This window comes from Barbus barbus (assembly GCF_936440315.1).
Source record: "Barbus barbus genome assembly, chromosome: 11".
In the NCBI taxonomy this organism is placed as follows: Eukaryota; Metazoa; Chordata; class Actinopteri; order Cypriniformes; family Cyprinidae; genus Barbus; species Barbus barbus.
The window spans coordinates 5088885-5104889 of record NC_136739.1 but is presented as its reverse complement, the minus strand read 5'-3'; the positions used below and the strand labels follow the sequence as shown (position 1 = coordinate 5104889).

The window sequence follows — 16005 nt, the reverse complement described above, 5'->3', positions numbered from 1 at the left end:
TAATTTAACAGACACTATTGGAACAGAAACCGAAACTGTTGGGTTTATTTTAGGTGATGAACCTGCTGGATTCGATGGCCTCTTGTCACCAGCTCTGACAAGAGGTTCTTTTTGTCATTTAATTTCCACACAAATTGGAGCCCAATGCAATGAAACTACAGTTCTTGCCTTGCTTGATTCATACTTTTTATCATCACTAATTGCCTGGGGTACAGTAATTTGCCGTTATATTTCAGAATTCGGTTGATTTTGTTTTATTTATCTTGTTAAAAGTTCACGCCTGGCAGCTTATCTCTGTGGAACAGATAGGTGACCCTTGATGTGTTTTTGACAGATGGCCTGTGAAAAGACGCTTTCAGTCTTGCACCATGTCATTAAGAGGACTATTACTTTTGCAAAAGGTAAGACCTTCTGTAGCAAACCAAATATTCCCTATACAAGCCCCTATTACAGTGTGAGTGACATAATTTGTTAGTGTCCCTTTTTGGCAGCCATAGTTTTTAGTTTTGTACTATATGATGATAATGAAACGCATCCCTTACTTTGGCTCATCTCAGAGGTGGCTGGTCCGAATCGAAAGCCCAGTCCTGCTCAGCTCGAGCTCAGAGTAAAGCAGACATTGAGGATCCTGCCATAGTTTTGAACGCTGTTGTTCTGTAGTGCTTTAATCTTTGACTCTGTACTAGACAATATGAATGTCCTACATTTAACAGGAAAAGTTTACAATCACAATAATACTTTCGATGTTGGACACTAATGTTCTTAAAATTGAAACTGTGACTTCTGGTACTCCATAGTGCATTAGTGCAGGCACTGCATCCAAAAACTAACATGGTACCTTAAGTTATGTTCACATTCCAGCCATAATGTGCATGTGACTATCTAGCCATTATTCGTATTTTATTATGATTTATGCATGTGTCTATCTGGATTAAATATAATGATTTATTAACATTAAGAGAATGTATAACATATCAGTGTTTTCTTATAGTGTTGAATCAGTCTGTCTTATATGTAACATTTTATTTGATCTGTTAGTCTTATTTCATCAGAACAACTGTACAAGCCTAGTCAGTTCAAGTTTGCGAAAAATGTCTATTGAATAATAAAAACTAGGGATACTCCGATCAGGATTTTTGCAGCCGATACCGAGTACCGATTTCTTGCCATGGTGATCGGCCGATACCGATGCCAATTCTGATGCTTCAAGCTTTATATAACATATGTAATAATGTTATATAAATAATAACAAAAATTATACAGTGAACATTTTAATATTCCTTTAAAATGGTGTTTATGCATAACATTATATGTATCAGGGATACTTATTATAAGAAAAAAATGTGTCTGATGCAACCAAGGCAGAGATGGCATTTTTTTGTTTTTTGACAAGTGTGGCCAAAATTGTTTTTTTTTTCTTTTGTAAGGGAAATGCAACTGAGGATGGTAATTTTTAAAAGAATGCTGCTTTGTTCAGGCTCTGTGCCCACCTAAACTACACCACCATGTGCTCCGACATTAACACTGTTTTCATTTGATAAATTTTATCTTTGCTAAGTTGACTAACAACAAACCAGGTTGCTGAATCAATATTTCATTGTTGTCAAACAGGCTAAGAGGTTTAACCTTACACACAGCTGAAGAAAATGCTCCAACAAAGAAAATCCAACCAACCTTCAGTTACAGGCTGAAGTGTAAAATTGCTTTTATTAAAGTGTTGCTAATACACTAGGCTTGAAATTACAAGAATAAAACTAGCAGAACTAAGAAAAGGGACTATTATTACTCCTCAAACAAGCAAATCTACTTTAAAAATAAGTCAAACATATTTAGTAACGGAAAGGAACAAACAAAAGGAAGTTATACTTTTAAAACTTGTTAATATTGTCACACACACAAACGGAAAAAGCTGTCAAACCGAATCAACTTGTCAAAATATGTTTAGATACAGTGCACTTCTACTATTCAGCTAGTAAATGCCATTATACAAAGATACATTAATGCTATATGTTTAATGCAATTTTATAACAATGTATTTTTGAGCGATTGATACAGTATTACATTGTGCTCTTGCTTCATGAATAGGGCCCAATGTCTTTGTGTAGTTGCTGCTGTATGACCTTCATGAGTTTTGTATGTTTACAAGATCAACAAAGTGCATGGAAAGAAACAGGAGTATTTTTAAAGGAATATCAGGAAAACTTAAGTGTGGAAGTCAAAATAATCAGGGGAGTATTCCAGAAAGCAGGTTATTTCCTAATATATTTATATATTTCTTAATCGCTATAATAACATATGGTGGATCTGCATTCAAACATTTTTTCTCTTTTTGCAACGTAAATTAGTAAACATTTTTTTATTATAGAAATATCTCGCCTTGTAACAAACAAAAATATATAGCCATATTATCTTGCAAGCAGAGTTTTGGTTCAATGTTTCCTTTTAATTTATGCATCAAACAATATAATTCTTGTTCACAGTAATAAAAACTGATTGAACTGTAAAATTTTAAAAATGATTGCACAACCACCCATTAGGTGATGATATGCATTAATAATGCAATTCACCATTAAACAAAAAAAAGGAAGAAAATAGAAGTATGGCGCACTTCTTCACATCCATTTCTATAATGTGGATTTGGCGCTCTGTTGTGAATAGTTGTTCCAAATTATGCACTATTATGTACTTACGTAGTGTATGAATTATGTAAGGTTATTTTGTCATTCATCATCTGAGTCTGATAGCCACTCACCTCCTGCTACATAATTAAAACTGTGACAGTTGAATGCATAAAGTATCTAACATTCCACACTTTGTTTTCTCATGTAATTAAGTTCATCATCTGGGCATTTAAAGTGCACTTTTTCTTTTTAGAATTTTCAGTGGAAATGCATAACTTGCACTATTTATTCTACAAAATGGCATAGAGTAGTGCATAAGTATGTGAACTGGGATACACCTAAAGTCTAGTTTGTTCACCATGAACATATCCTGGGTTGACTGAACTTACTCACAATCATGGTTTTGGAACTGGCGTTCCTCAAGTAAGTAAGATTTCAGTTAATCAACCCAGAGTTCAAGGTATATGTGACGCTAAGTTAACCTTGCCTTCTGGAACTTGTTTTTCAAAGAATGTTGTTTAGAATTCACCATTAGAACAGAATCTTGTCTTTTTTTGTATTTAAATGAGCTTTTTGTATTGTATGCAACCTTTTAGCCCTGATGAAGGCCAGTGTGCCGAGATGTGTTGGCAAATAAAACTGTATTGTTCTTTTTAGTTCCAATTTCTGATTATTTTGACTTCACAAGTGTTGCTGGTATTGCTTTACAAATGACCTTGATGTGAGGACACATTCTTTCACTGGAATGAAGGAGTGTTTCTCTCTGCTTGTGCTTCTGGATTATCTTACAATGCCTCTTGATAAGCACTTGCTGGACTGCATTTGCTTGCAGTAGTTAGCTGCCTTTGCTGGGCCCATGGAAAAAAAGCGCTTATCACACGAACGCACATTTGACTTACAGTGCTGTAAGTACACCTCATGAAATGTGTCCTTTGTCAGCATATGTGGACACTGATACTTCAATTTGAACAGTGTTAATGGTGGCATAAATAACAATGCAAATCTGTCAGTGAAATATTTTGCTAAACATTAATATCTACAAAAATTCAACTGTATTGTGTGGAAAAAATAAGTACACCCATACATTTAGTAGCCAGTATGATTATGTTTGTGTTTTAGCTCAATGGTGATATTAGATGGGTTTCCTGCAAGTATGAGCCCATTAATGTTCCTCACTGCTTTCATTGAAATCTGATCTTTGAATTGGTTGTTCCAAACTCCTTGTTTTCTTCTGAGCCAGCCCTTTTTGGATTTGCTTTTCTAATTTAGCTTCATCTGTTGTACAGAAGGCTTCATGTTTTCCTCAAGGAGTCTTTCGTGTAATTGTTGACATCACGATGGAAGATTGTTGGGCTCTGAATTGGAAAGACACCCCAAAACCCAAACACTCCAACCATCATGATTCACAGTTGCCCGAGTTGCTCCAAGCATGTTTGGAACAACAATTCTTCACGTATCTGTTAAATGACAAACTTAAGCAAAACCTTAACATTCCATGTAGCTCTTCTGCTGTCCCTTTCTCTGAGACGTCCTAAAGCATTTTATCCGGGGACATTTTGTGAGACGGCTAACCTGGAAAGATTGCCAGTGGTCTGAAAAGTGCAGTTTATCTTATGTATAGTAGAATAGATGGAAAAAGCCATCTTCTGGGGGCCTCTGGCAGCTTTTTTTTAATCTTGGTAAGATGCATGACTCATAAGAAAACATGTCTAGATTGCTGGTGTTTATATGAGTTCCTCTTTATTGTTCTGCACTTAATAATAATAATAATAATTTGTTACAGTTATATAACGCTTTTCTGGGTACTCAAAGCGCTTTACTTGTGAGGGGGATCTCCTCAACCACCACCAATGTGCAGCATCCACCTGGATGATGCGACGGCAGCCATAGTACGCCAGAACGCCCTCCACACACCAGCTTATTGGTGGAGAGGAGACAGAGTGATGAATCAATCAGTGTATGGGGATGATTAGGAGGCCATGATGGCTTTTTTGTCTAGGCTGTAGACGTGGTTACAAAATGTTTACAAAATGTACATTTCGTATGTCCTTCACAACACTGCAAATACGTTTTTATAGCACCAAGTCTAATAATATCACCTTGACACAAGAGGCCTGTATCACAAAGACAGTTTAAGTAGCTAGCTAGTTAAAATGAGCTCTAACGGAGTGACCTTGCATTCTTTCAGTCCATGTTTTTTTTTAGCATTGTCCATCACCATAGTGACTAAAGCTACACAGCTCATCTGCTCCAGGGTGGGCTTTGCTCTGGATAAACTATCGCAAAAAGACACTGGAGACATTGCAATGAAGTCAGTCTCCTGTATCTAATGTTCCTACAGCACACTGCACACAAAACCCAGAACCCAGACTAGACAGAAAAGATTTCTAGTGAGTGTTGTGAGATTACTAAACGGGGTGGATTTGTTTAGTTTTTTTTTCAAACTATTTCTGTTCCTCTAAGCTTGTTCACTGGCTTCATGAGACATGCCTTGTCTAGCCGAAATTATACAGAAAATACTAGTTCATGAAAAGCTCTGGCATCATCTGTTTACAGCTGACACATGAAATGTTCTTATCCACTTTAGTCATCTTGTTAATTAAGGGGATTCATTTTCAACTTTGAGTCCATGCTTAAATATATTTTGGTTGAATATTTCATGGTAATTATAAATATTAAAATATAAACAACAGGGAACCAAGCAGTATAGATAGATAAGCTGAAGAAAAACTGGAAAATTGTCAAGATCTTTGGTATTTATGCACTTACGTACATATATGCGGTACAAAGACATGCTGCAGCACGCATGTAAGAGCTGGACAAACAAACATACACAAACTGATGAAGAAAGCAGTGAAGCTGCACAAACACACAACATAAGCAAAGCCCCCAAAAATGTTGCCAAGATTTGCATACTGCTGTTTTGATGAGCCATGATAAGCACATGATTATTAGCCATGTATAGCTGGGTGAGCTTGGGTGAGGTATAATTATTAGCCTCACTCATTATGTGCACTCGGACCAGGACATCCCTGAGCTTATTTAACTATTGACTCCGCTCAGGCTCACATAGTTTGTAAAGGCATGCGTTAATTAGAAGTACAGTACATCAGCCAGGTATACATAGCTATGCTAAGGCTTGCACAGTTCAATATGGGTTATCAAACAGGCAAGGCTTACCATCACCAAAAACAGGATGCTGAGTAGCAAGTTGATAGGGATCAACCAACAAATTACCTCGTTTAATAATAACCCTGTAACAGAGTTAAATAGTTGAGCTCAACTAATGCAGTCAACATTTTTAAATACAAAAAATTTGTGAGATTTGAGAATGTGTAAGAGAAAATTCTGATAACATGCTACAGCTTACAGCAAATCAATAAAGCATGACTATTTAAACCAGGGGTATTTAGCCGTGCTCCAGGGAAGCTATACCTGTCTTCAGAGTTCAATTCAAAGCCTGATCCATTGAGACTCCAATATTTGCTTTTGGGGCTTACCAGGAACAGAGATGTGAGCCATTGATTTAAATCATCCAATAGCATCAAAAACTGATGAAATTTGGCACGTGTCCTCAGAATATGCTGCTGACAGTGTTTGGTAAAATATGGACACTATGCTCACAAGTTATAGACCAAATGTTACCAGCTTGTATTAGCTGTTGAATAGTGATTGGCTGCTGATGGCCATGTTTGTTGATTTGCCTGATTTATATTTAAAGGTGCAATAAGCAATTTTTCAAAATCTCTGCTGGACATTGTTGATATTTGAAATAAACCCAACCAAACACACCCCTCTCTTCATTGCACACCGAGTCTGAAATTTTTGCACATTTAAAAATAAATACGACCTCACGTTGTGTCAATCACGTTTACACACTGCCTCCGAAACTTTCGTCTGTCATAAGAAAATTCGCATGGGGTTTGATTTTCTGTGTTTTTCGCATCTGTAGCAAACATTTTGAGAAGTGTTTTTAAAATTCAGAGCCACCATAAAAGCGAACACCAAAATCCAGAATGGCGCTTGACAAGTTGATCTACTTCATCTCGCAGCACAAAGCACTGTAAAGGTCCTTGTACACTGAGTTCACAGAAATTGGCGGTCTTCTTTTTCATATGTGGCTCCAGTATCGATAGCAAAGCATCATACTGAGCAACTGACATCTTGAAGTAAACTTTGAATCGCTCGTGATAATCCTGCAGCTCCTTAATAAGGAGGTTTGAATTCTCCTTCCTCTCTATATCTCAGGATTGGATGGACCCAATATTTCCTCCTCCTTTTTCTCTTTTTAAGAAGAGAGAGGACAACAAATCATCCTCATTGCTTGAATACTCCATTTTGTATTGTTTTGCTAATTTTTTTTCGCAATGGATTGATTAATACGCATCAGACTCAGTGTACAAGGTTTCTGTGCGTCATGAATTTTTACAATGATGAAAACTAAAAAACATACGAAAATTTCGGACCTTCAGTCTTGATGAACAAATGACAAGGAAACACAAAAAATGAATGTACAATACACAATAGTAAATACAAACAAGAGTTTGTTGTTAGTCGCCAACGGCACGGCAGCTCCAGGCAATCAATGACACTTAAAACTAGTGTTACTCAAATATGGAGCAGTATTTCCAGTGATAATCGTCAAATCTCCCTCTTGCTTGTTCTCTTTCATATGCCCCCCTAATGCTGATTGGCTACACGTTTGTTGTTGTGTCGGTCCGAGTAACTTCCACACAGCATTTTTCAAATATCGCTTATTGCACCTTTAAGGAACATGTTAGCATTTCTACCAAAGAAAATACACACTCAATTTCTATAATCAAAACTGGCTGGCTCCCACTCTCCATCTCTTTCATACCTACTTTCTTGTCTGTCTCTGCTGTCCCAGAAATAAAAAAGCCCAAATTAAAGATGTGCAGAATTTAGCCTAATTAGTACTAGGGAAATTTTTAAATGCACATGTACTTATTATAGCACTACATAGAATAAGGTGGATGTGTGTGTGTTCATGTGTGTGTCTAAGTAGTAGGACTATCTACACTAAGACTATCTACAATTTATGGTTTCACTGTCAAGATACATAGAGAATGGTAAATAACTAAAAAAAAAACTGAAGGACTGAGAGAAAAAATTAAAAGGGAAGCAAACCTAAACTAAAACGGAAGAAAAAAAGAGCAGTTATATCAAAGCCAACATCTGCCTGTGTTGACTGTTAAAACAATCCTAAACCACAGCCCAATCTCCCGCCCCACTCGTTGAGGGTTAACAGACATCTGTGGAGGATATTCTTCCCTGCCCCTGATGCATGTACCGGGCTTAACAAGCAGAACAGGCCTTCAAAGCAATGTAGGCACAGACAACTATGCAACATAAGTCAATGCTATTCATTATTAGGGACTTTCCGTCTCTGAGTGAAGGGAGGCTGTTCGTGATGATGAAGATGTGAAATGTCTTTAGTTTTATATATATAAGGAATATTTGCAGGCATGAAACATAATATCACACCTCATACTGAAAAGGTACTTTCCAGCACATCAGAATCTACTTTCAATTTAATCTGATACCTTGTTTAGTGGAGCTTCTCCAGCCAAAGTCGTTCATGTGATCTTGCATTTGGTCTCCCTTTATGTCAGCTGAAAACAGATGATCTTACTCTGAATCCTCATTTCACCAGTCCTAAATAACTTTAAGTTTGATCCAGTCAGTATTATACTCCTCTCTAGACAAAGGCAGATGCGGTCATCTGGGACATCTGGTTCAGGAAGGAGCTCCGGCCACATACAGCTGTCACTGTCTCTGATCAGAAAGCTCTCCATTCCTGTGATATCACAATACAACATTCAAACAGACCACCATTACTGATTTAAGTGTATGGATAAACAGATTTTCTGTTTTTCATATTATATTTGTTAATTTATTTTAATTTGCAAATTTATGATGATGAATAATATTTGAACTCATGGCCTATTGCACATGCTGAAAGAAACATTTCTCTGAGCAACATCAATTCATGTTCAGAGCATGTGTCTTATTAATATTTAATAACATTAATCAAAATGGTTTGTACAGGTTTATAACTACACAGGAGAGACTGGATTACCATTTTCTTCCTGATCATCACAACTATGCCCAGTTCAGAGTCCTCCACTGTCCTGTGGGAAAAGTTTAATCAAATTTAGTCCATATAATCAGGAATAAGATCTAAACTTTTAACGCTACATTTTAAAAGGTTGGGGGCAAAAAAAAAAAAAAAGATCAAAAGTGACAGTATAAAAAATTGGTGTTATAATTGATTTCCATTTCAAATAAATGCTGTTCTTTTGAACTTTCTATACATTAAAAGAATTTCGGAAAAAAAAAAAAGTTTCATGATTTCCATAAAAATATTACACAACAGTTATTTTAAATTGTAAAAATAACACTATAATTTGTTATATTACAGTGATTTAAAATTCCACTCTTCAAACTGCACATTAAAAACCACTTGTCAAAATATGGAGAAAAAAAAAAAATATAAGAAAAAGTGCAAAAAACACGGAATGGTTAAAAATATTAATAAATAAAACAACACACACACCTGTGGTTCTTCATGATCGGAATGCCGTGATACTGGAATCCATTCCCTAAAATTAAGATACATTTAATGTAATGTTTATAATCTAGTTCAGTGGTTCTTAAGCCCCAGATTGTGCATGTTAAGAAATGTAGCAGGGTTTCTCAAATCTGGCCTTGGAGTTTAGCGCTAATCCTGATAAAAAAGACACTTAAGCAAGCAAGGGGTGTTTCTCAAATGAAAGGACACATCCTTGTAAGGTTGTATATCTTGGCTGCCACGTCATCAAGCTACATTGTAGGGCATCTCAATTTGAAGGATCCTTGGAAGGCAGTCTTCGTTTTGCATCCTTCATTCAGCCTGTTTGAAGGATCCATCAGGTGTATCCTTCTCATCCTACAATCACCCACAATCCTTTGCATAGATTCCAATTCAGAAAAAATATATATATATACATACAACTGTTCTTTCTGGTCCTCCAATCTGATTGGCTGATAAGAGTGCGATATTAGAGTGATTACAGAGCTCTTCCAGCTGTTTCACCGTTTGTATCACTCTGCTTGCTGAAGTTGCCGTATTTCTCTCAGCGAATGTCATGGTGGATGCCCAAATCTACTATATTTAAAAATAATATTGTTTTGTGTCATGGAATACAGTTTTAAGAGTTTTTTATGAGAGAATGTACTTGTTTGGACTTCAAATATGCGGTTTGTTAATAAAGATAACGTCTATTTGACAATTTGCTTCGGCGTTTTCGGGGATGTGAGCTACAGGGCAACAGCGACCATTCAGTGCTCATCAAGCCGCAGAGAGAGCCTCACAACGGCCAGATCTTCTGGAATTTACTGCTGGCTCTGAGGTCTCTGTAAACATGAGATATCTCAGTGATCTATTATTTGTTGTGTGAACTTGATATTGAACTGAAGAATGAATGCTGTATCAGATGTAATCACACTCGCTGAGTCAATCTCTCTCTCATAATACTCTACTACACAATATAGCTTTTAATTCAGTAATACAATCAATCAACTTTAGATTTGGATCCGTGGCAGAAGGAAGTAGTTCTCCTGAATAGAGGGCTCTTAAAGGCACTCCATTGCTGTTTCGAATTTATTTACACACTCGTGCCATCAAACTGTTGTATAAACGCAACATCACACTTGTAGATGTGAGATATGGCTGTATATCAGCACAGTTGTGATTCGGCCGTAGGCACGAGGCTGCAGGCTGAGTTAAATTAAACATAATGGGCCAGATTTACTAACAGCGCAAACCATCGTTTAGCGTTAAAATAGTACTGTCAGGATTTACTAAATATTTGCAGTGAAGAATTAGCGCTGGAAAGCCATAGAACAGTTATTTTTGCGCCTTACCTTATTCAATATGCATTTATAGGAGTTTCCCTTTCAGATGCAAAATTTATGGGAGGAGAGTATTAAAATGAATCACACAACACGATTTACTAAGATTTGTGCTTGTCAAATTACTGGTATTTGTGCCATTATTTAACACCCAAAAAGAGCACGTCTTAAAGCAGGCATAATTTGCACTGCTCTTGGTAGATTGCTCTGGTCATTATGGAGATGATCTGGCTGCATCTGTGTTCTTTAATGTGTGCATTGTCATCCCATCAGCGCTTTTATGGAATTGCGCTCAAACGTTAATTTGCCCTGTTTGGTAAATCTAGTCCCAAAATGTATGAAAATCTTATCATTGAAAAATGTGTCACTTTGTGCAAGTTTTGGACTGAAACCCAAATCAAAACATAATATACAAAACCTTTAAACCCTCACGTTACACTGAGACAATTAAAGTGTTCAAACTCACGGCTTGAATCTGAAAATCGCACCAACAACAGAAGCAAGAGCAGCACAGCAGATGACAAAACCAAGCAAACCCCAACAGACGGTACTGGGTTCTAGGAAAGAAGGACAGAGAGAAGTGAAAAATTAAAATAAATAATAATTTGGTAATTTTAACACTTCTACAATGTTACTGTTATTCTGAAAAGGCTGAAAATTAGTTTATACAGACATGGGATGATTCTTTTTATCTTGGATTACCATGTCCACAATTAATAATAATAATAATTAGGTGAATGAGAAGTTATTCTTAAGAAGTTATATTGACAAACAGTGTCCAATGCTGCACTTCAAGTTCAAGAAGAATCAGTAGACTAAGTGCTCCAAAATCAGACAATACGTCATTACCATGACATTTACCACGCACAATAAAAGCCATCTCAGTGCTGTAAAAGTAGCTGAAAGCCAGACTAAAATGGCTCAGAGGTATTATTTTCAACCAAGTAAGTCTATGGAAAGCAACCACCTTTTCTGTTATTTTTGCAATAAAAGTGAGGTTTGAATTCAGCTCTGAATGGTGCTTTAACATGAGGAGCACACATTTTTCAATGCATAAGAGTTTCAAACAACATGTAACAAACTATAAAAACAAAAATAGACTCACCATTATGAACACTCACATACAGAGAACCTAATGAACTTCCATACTGGTTTGAAGCATTACAGATGTACAAGCCATTTAAGTCAGAGGACAGGTTTGGGACAGGGAGCCTGTTGCCTTCATAATAGGGAGTGCTTTTATTCACTCTGTTAAAGTAGAGGCATATGAAAGATCAATGAACAAGTTTTGCTAGTATATGACAGCACACATGATGTTCAGTGGCAGAATATCTGTTAAAAAAAAGTTGGATCACTTATAGAAAATTCAACTAACACCAGTAAAACTGTCAAAACCGACTATCGCAGCAAGCCTACTAGTAACCAGCCACTCACCAACACCCCAACAACCATTTAAAAGACCTCGACCATCCATCTATCTGTCTCTCTCCCTGAAACATACAAAACCTTCATATAACCTTTGCACTTCAGATGTTTTTTTTTTCCAAGAACAGAGTGTGAAATCAAAATCAACCATATTTATTTTCTTAATGCATGTTACTGGTATTGTTGTAAATTATTCAAAAGTATAGGCCTACAGGTCCATATTGCAGTTATGCCAATCACATTTAGATCTGCCCAGTATGCAGTGCTCACATTTCACAATCCAACCAACAAACTGTTAATGAAATCAAGTCCTGTCCTGTTTTTTTTCTTGCTCGTTAAGCCATTTCACACAGAAATATGTCCCAATGTGGTAGTAAAGTCCTAGAACCTTTGAGCTTGATAGTTTGACCTCAGTATGCAAAAGCAATTTGTACCTTAATATGCTGTATTTGCATCAGGCAGATCTTGTCAGCTTTGTGAAGGTGTTAAAAATGGTTATCTTAGAGAATAACAACTGCTACTAAGATAAAGATGTTTAGTGACTCTGTCATAAAACATGCCTTTAAATTAATTATGTATAAGCTTCTTGCTAATTATCTGTCTGATTTTCAATTTTCGAGATATAAACTCGCAATTCTGACTTTTTCTAAGAATTTTGATATAAACTCGCAACTCTGACTTTTTCTAAGAATTTTGATATAAACTCACAATTCTGACTTTTTTTCTCAGAATTCTGAGATATAAACTCGCAATTCTGAGACAAACTCGCAATTCTGAGATATAAACTCGCAATTCTGAGACATAAACTCGCAATTCTGAGATATAAACTCGCAATTCTGAGATAAACTCGCAATTCTGAGACACAAACTCACAATTCTGAGACACAAACTCGCAATTCCGAGACAAACTCGCAATTCTGAGATATAAACTCAATTCTGAGATATAAACTCGCAATTCTGAGACAAACTCGCAATTCTGAGACAAACTTGCAATTCTGAGACACAAACTCTCAATTCTGAGACACAAACTCACAATTCTGAGACATAAACTCAATTCTGAGACATAAACTCGCAATTCTGAGACATAAACTCGCTATTCTGAGATATAAACTCACAATTCTGAGATATAAACTCGCAATTCTGAGACATAAACTCGCAATTGCAACTTTTTTTCTCGCAATTCTGACTTTTTTTCTCGCAATTGCGAGTTTATATCTCACAGCTCTGACTTTCTCGCACCATAGGAAGCCACTCTCCGTGTAAGGCTTTGCAGTGCTTTGTTCAATTTGCTATAGATTAACTATATATTGAACTAGATAAATGTTGCGTCCGAATATGATTTTTGAACAAACATAAAAATGACTCATTATTCTCCATTTCTGTTTTGCGCTCGCACTTGGACAGTACCATTACCGCAGGGCAGGGTGAGGAAGGGGTGACGGCACGCACAGCTTTCAGACACAACATTCTTAATTTCTTTATAGTTCTGAGTTTGAGGCAGCTTCTATCGCGTTATTTTAATAACAGCTGTCAAGTCAAAAACGTAATATTGTAACACGAGAGTGGATATATATGAATGTACGCAGGTGGATTTCCTTCACTCTCGCACATTGGTCTCGTTCTGGTTGCAGTTCTGGCTGTAAACTAGGTAGTGTAAAATCTAAGAAGCATATTCAGGAAAACGTTTATGAAAATGTACAAACACAGGAAGACTATAGCCTATATTCCAGATAAACGCCATTTAATTCAGGGGTGCAAAATTCAGTTCCTTGAGGACCACTGCCCTGCAGAGTTTAGTTCCAACCCTGCTAAAAAACACTGTTGTTTTTTTTTTGTTTGTTTTTTAATTCAGATTTATAGCTGAACCGTGTGTACTTGGGTTGATGCTAAACTTTGCAGTATAAAATGAGTTAGGCTACTATTATAGTATTATAGGATTATTATGGCTAGATGAAATAAAGCATGACGTATACAGAGTAGGCCTAGTGATGTTCTGGTTTGGTATAATCAGTAACATCTACTCATAAGTCACTCAGAAAAGTTCTGGTGAATGAAGTATTATGCTCTTGAAGGACAGTCGGATTCTGCTGTACCAGCACATAAAGGGATTTATGGAAATAAAGCTGCCGATGAGCTATCAATAATAGTGCTACAATCATACGTTTTTGACTTGACAGCTGTTATTAAAATAGAAGCTGCCTCAAACTCAGAACTATAAAGAAATGAAGAATGTTGTGTCTGAAAGCTGTGCATGCCGTCACCCCTCCCTCACCCTGCCCTGCGGTAATGGTACTGTCCAAGCACGAGCGCAAAACAGAAATGGAGAATAATGAGTAATTTTTATGTTTGTTCAAAAATCATATTCGGACGCAACATTCACCTAGTTCAATATATAGTTCATCTATAGCAAATTGAACAAAGCACTGCAAAGCCTTACACGGAGAGTGGCTTGCTATGGTGCGAAAAAGTCAGTTGTGAAATATAAACTCGTAATTGCGATGAAAAAAAAGTCAGAATTGCGAGTGTGTATCTCAGAATTGCGAGTTTATATCTCAGAATGGCGAGTTTATATATCAGAATGGCGAGTTTATATCTCAGAATTGCGAGTTTATATCTCAGAATTGCAATTTTATATATCAGAATGGCGAGTTTATATATCAGAATGGCGAGTTTATATCTCGGAATTGCGAGTTTATATCTCACAATTGCGAGTTTATATCTCAGCATTGCGAGTTTATATCTCAGAATTGCGAGTTTATATCTCAGCATTGCGAGTTTATATATCAGAATGACGAGTTTATATCTCAGAATTGCGAGTTTATATCTCAGAATTCGGAGAAAAAAAGTCAGAATTTTTTTATTTTTTATTCACTGGCAGAAACGGGCTTCCATAGCAGTTAGATAACAGAACTTAGGGCTAACAGTGAGTAACTCTTCGTTAGGCACAATCTGTTATATGTTCCCCAAAATAGAATTGTAAGTTGTTTACAAAACATTTTATTATCTATTACAGGTGTTTATATTACCTAGTCCAGGTGTAGTTGTTTGGTTCTGGGTTACAATCCACTATACATATGAATTCTTTAGTGTTTGTTGGACTGTCAGGAATTATCACCACCGACTCTGGAGGATCTAGGAAAATAAATTAAACAGCAAAAATATAATTATATATCCTTAAACACTATTTACTGCATGTGAAATGGAAACTTTAAGTAATGGTTCATAGGAAGAAACAGGTCTTCTTAGGTAATATAAGTTCTTAAATTTAATAAGCTGGTGGGAATAACGTGCATTCACATTTCTAACATGAGGCAGCACATATGGGTCACAGATTGGAGCAGTGTTTACAAACATGCAGCACAACCTGTGCCTGATTCACAAATCTCTCTACATTAACAAATGTCTCTTGTTAGCTGGATCTTAATGAAAAAAAGACTCACAGACTTAGGAGTTTACAGGTTTAAACTAGTCTGGCGAATCCTTCACAAATGAACTCTGCCAGAGCAGCAATTGAATCAACATATGATCTATCCACTGAACTCATTCATAGTCCTTAAATAATTTTGTCATTGTTATGTTCTCTGTTTTTGAATATGTACATTATTTGGGTTCATTTGTCTGATACGGTATATGATAGCTAACAGCTTCTATTTTGAAATCGTAGTTCCCTATTTGTTTGTCACTACAATTTATCTGGTGACGACATTAGGGGATTTACTTGAGAGCGCCAATCATCTCTGCTTAAGAGAAAACACCAATGAAATTTGGCTAGTGGATTTAGCATACCTGAGCCACTCGCCGAGCATACGGGTATTAAGAGGCAACAGGTGCATCCACTCACCAGATTTTTGTTTCGGAGCTGAGTGGGTAAATGTTGTTGGCTGATAAATATTCTTTAAAAAATAAAGCGGCAGCCCCTCACGGACGACTGCCGTACACAAAACACCAAAATGAAGTCCAGGTCCTCTCTCGTCTTCCACTGTCGTCACTCCTCCTTTTATCCTTCCGAAGCTCCTCCGTTGGACTCGAGATCGGTGAGTGGTGCA

General features: G+C 36.6%; 2 protein-coding genes across 5 annotated transcripts in view; both read right to left on the bottom strand.

The window, feature by feature from the left end:
- The window catches only part of LOC306876659 (transmembrane protease serine 3-like), a 44620-nt gene extending 36307 nt beyond the window's left edge, over positions 1–8313 (bottom strand). Inside the window, exon 1 of the mRNA XM_079427995.1 lies at positions 8186–8313. The gene's annotated coding sequence lies outside the window, so the exon portion shown is untranslated. The remainder of the gene's footprint in view (positions 1–8185) is intronic.
- LOC306876662 (nectin-1-like) overlaps positions 5364–16005 on the bottom strand; it is a 30332-nt gene continuing 19690 nt past the window's right edge. For 2 of the 4 annotated variants that reach the window (XM_079428000.1, XM_079428001.1), the window contains exons 5-10: positions 14986–15091; positions 11641–11783; positions 11002–11092; positions 9199–9244; positions 8722–8773; positions 6985–8439 (exon numbers count right to left, since the gene is read on the bottom strand). In XM_079428000.1, the coding sequence (XP_079284126.1) occupies positions 8756–8773; positions 9199–9244; positions 11002–11092; positions 11641–11783; positions 14986–15091 (404 nt within the window). In that variant the 3' untranslated portion in view covers positions 6985–8439; positions 8722–8755. Of the gene's footprint in view, positions 8440–8721; positions 8774–9198; positions 9245–11001; positions 11093–11640; positions 11784–14985; positions 15092–16005 lie in introns of all 4 variants that reach the window. The other 2 variants (XM_079427998.1, XM_079427999.1) reach the window with 2 other exon arrangements.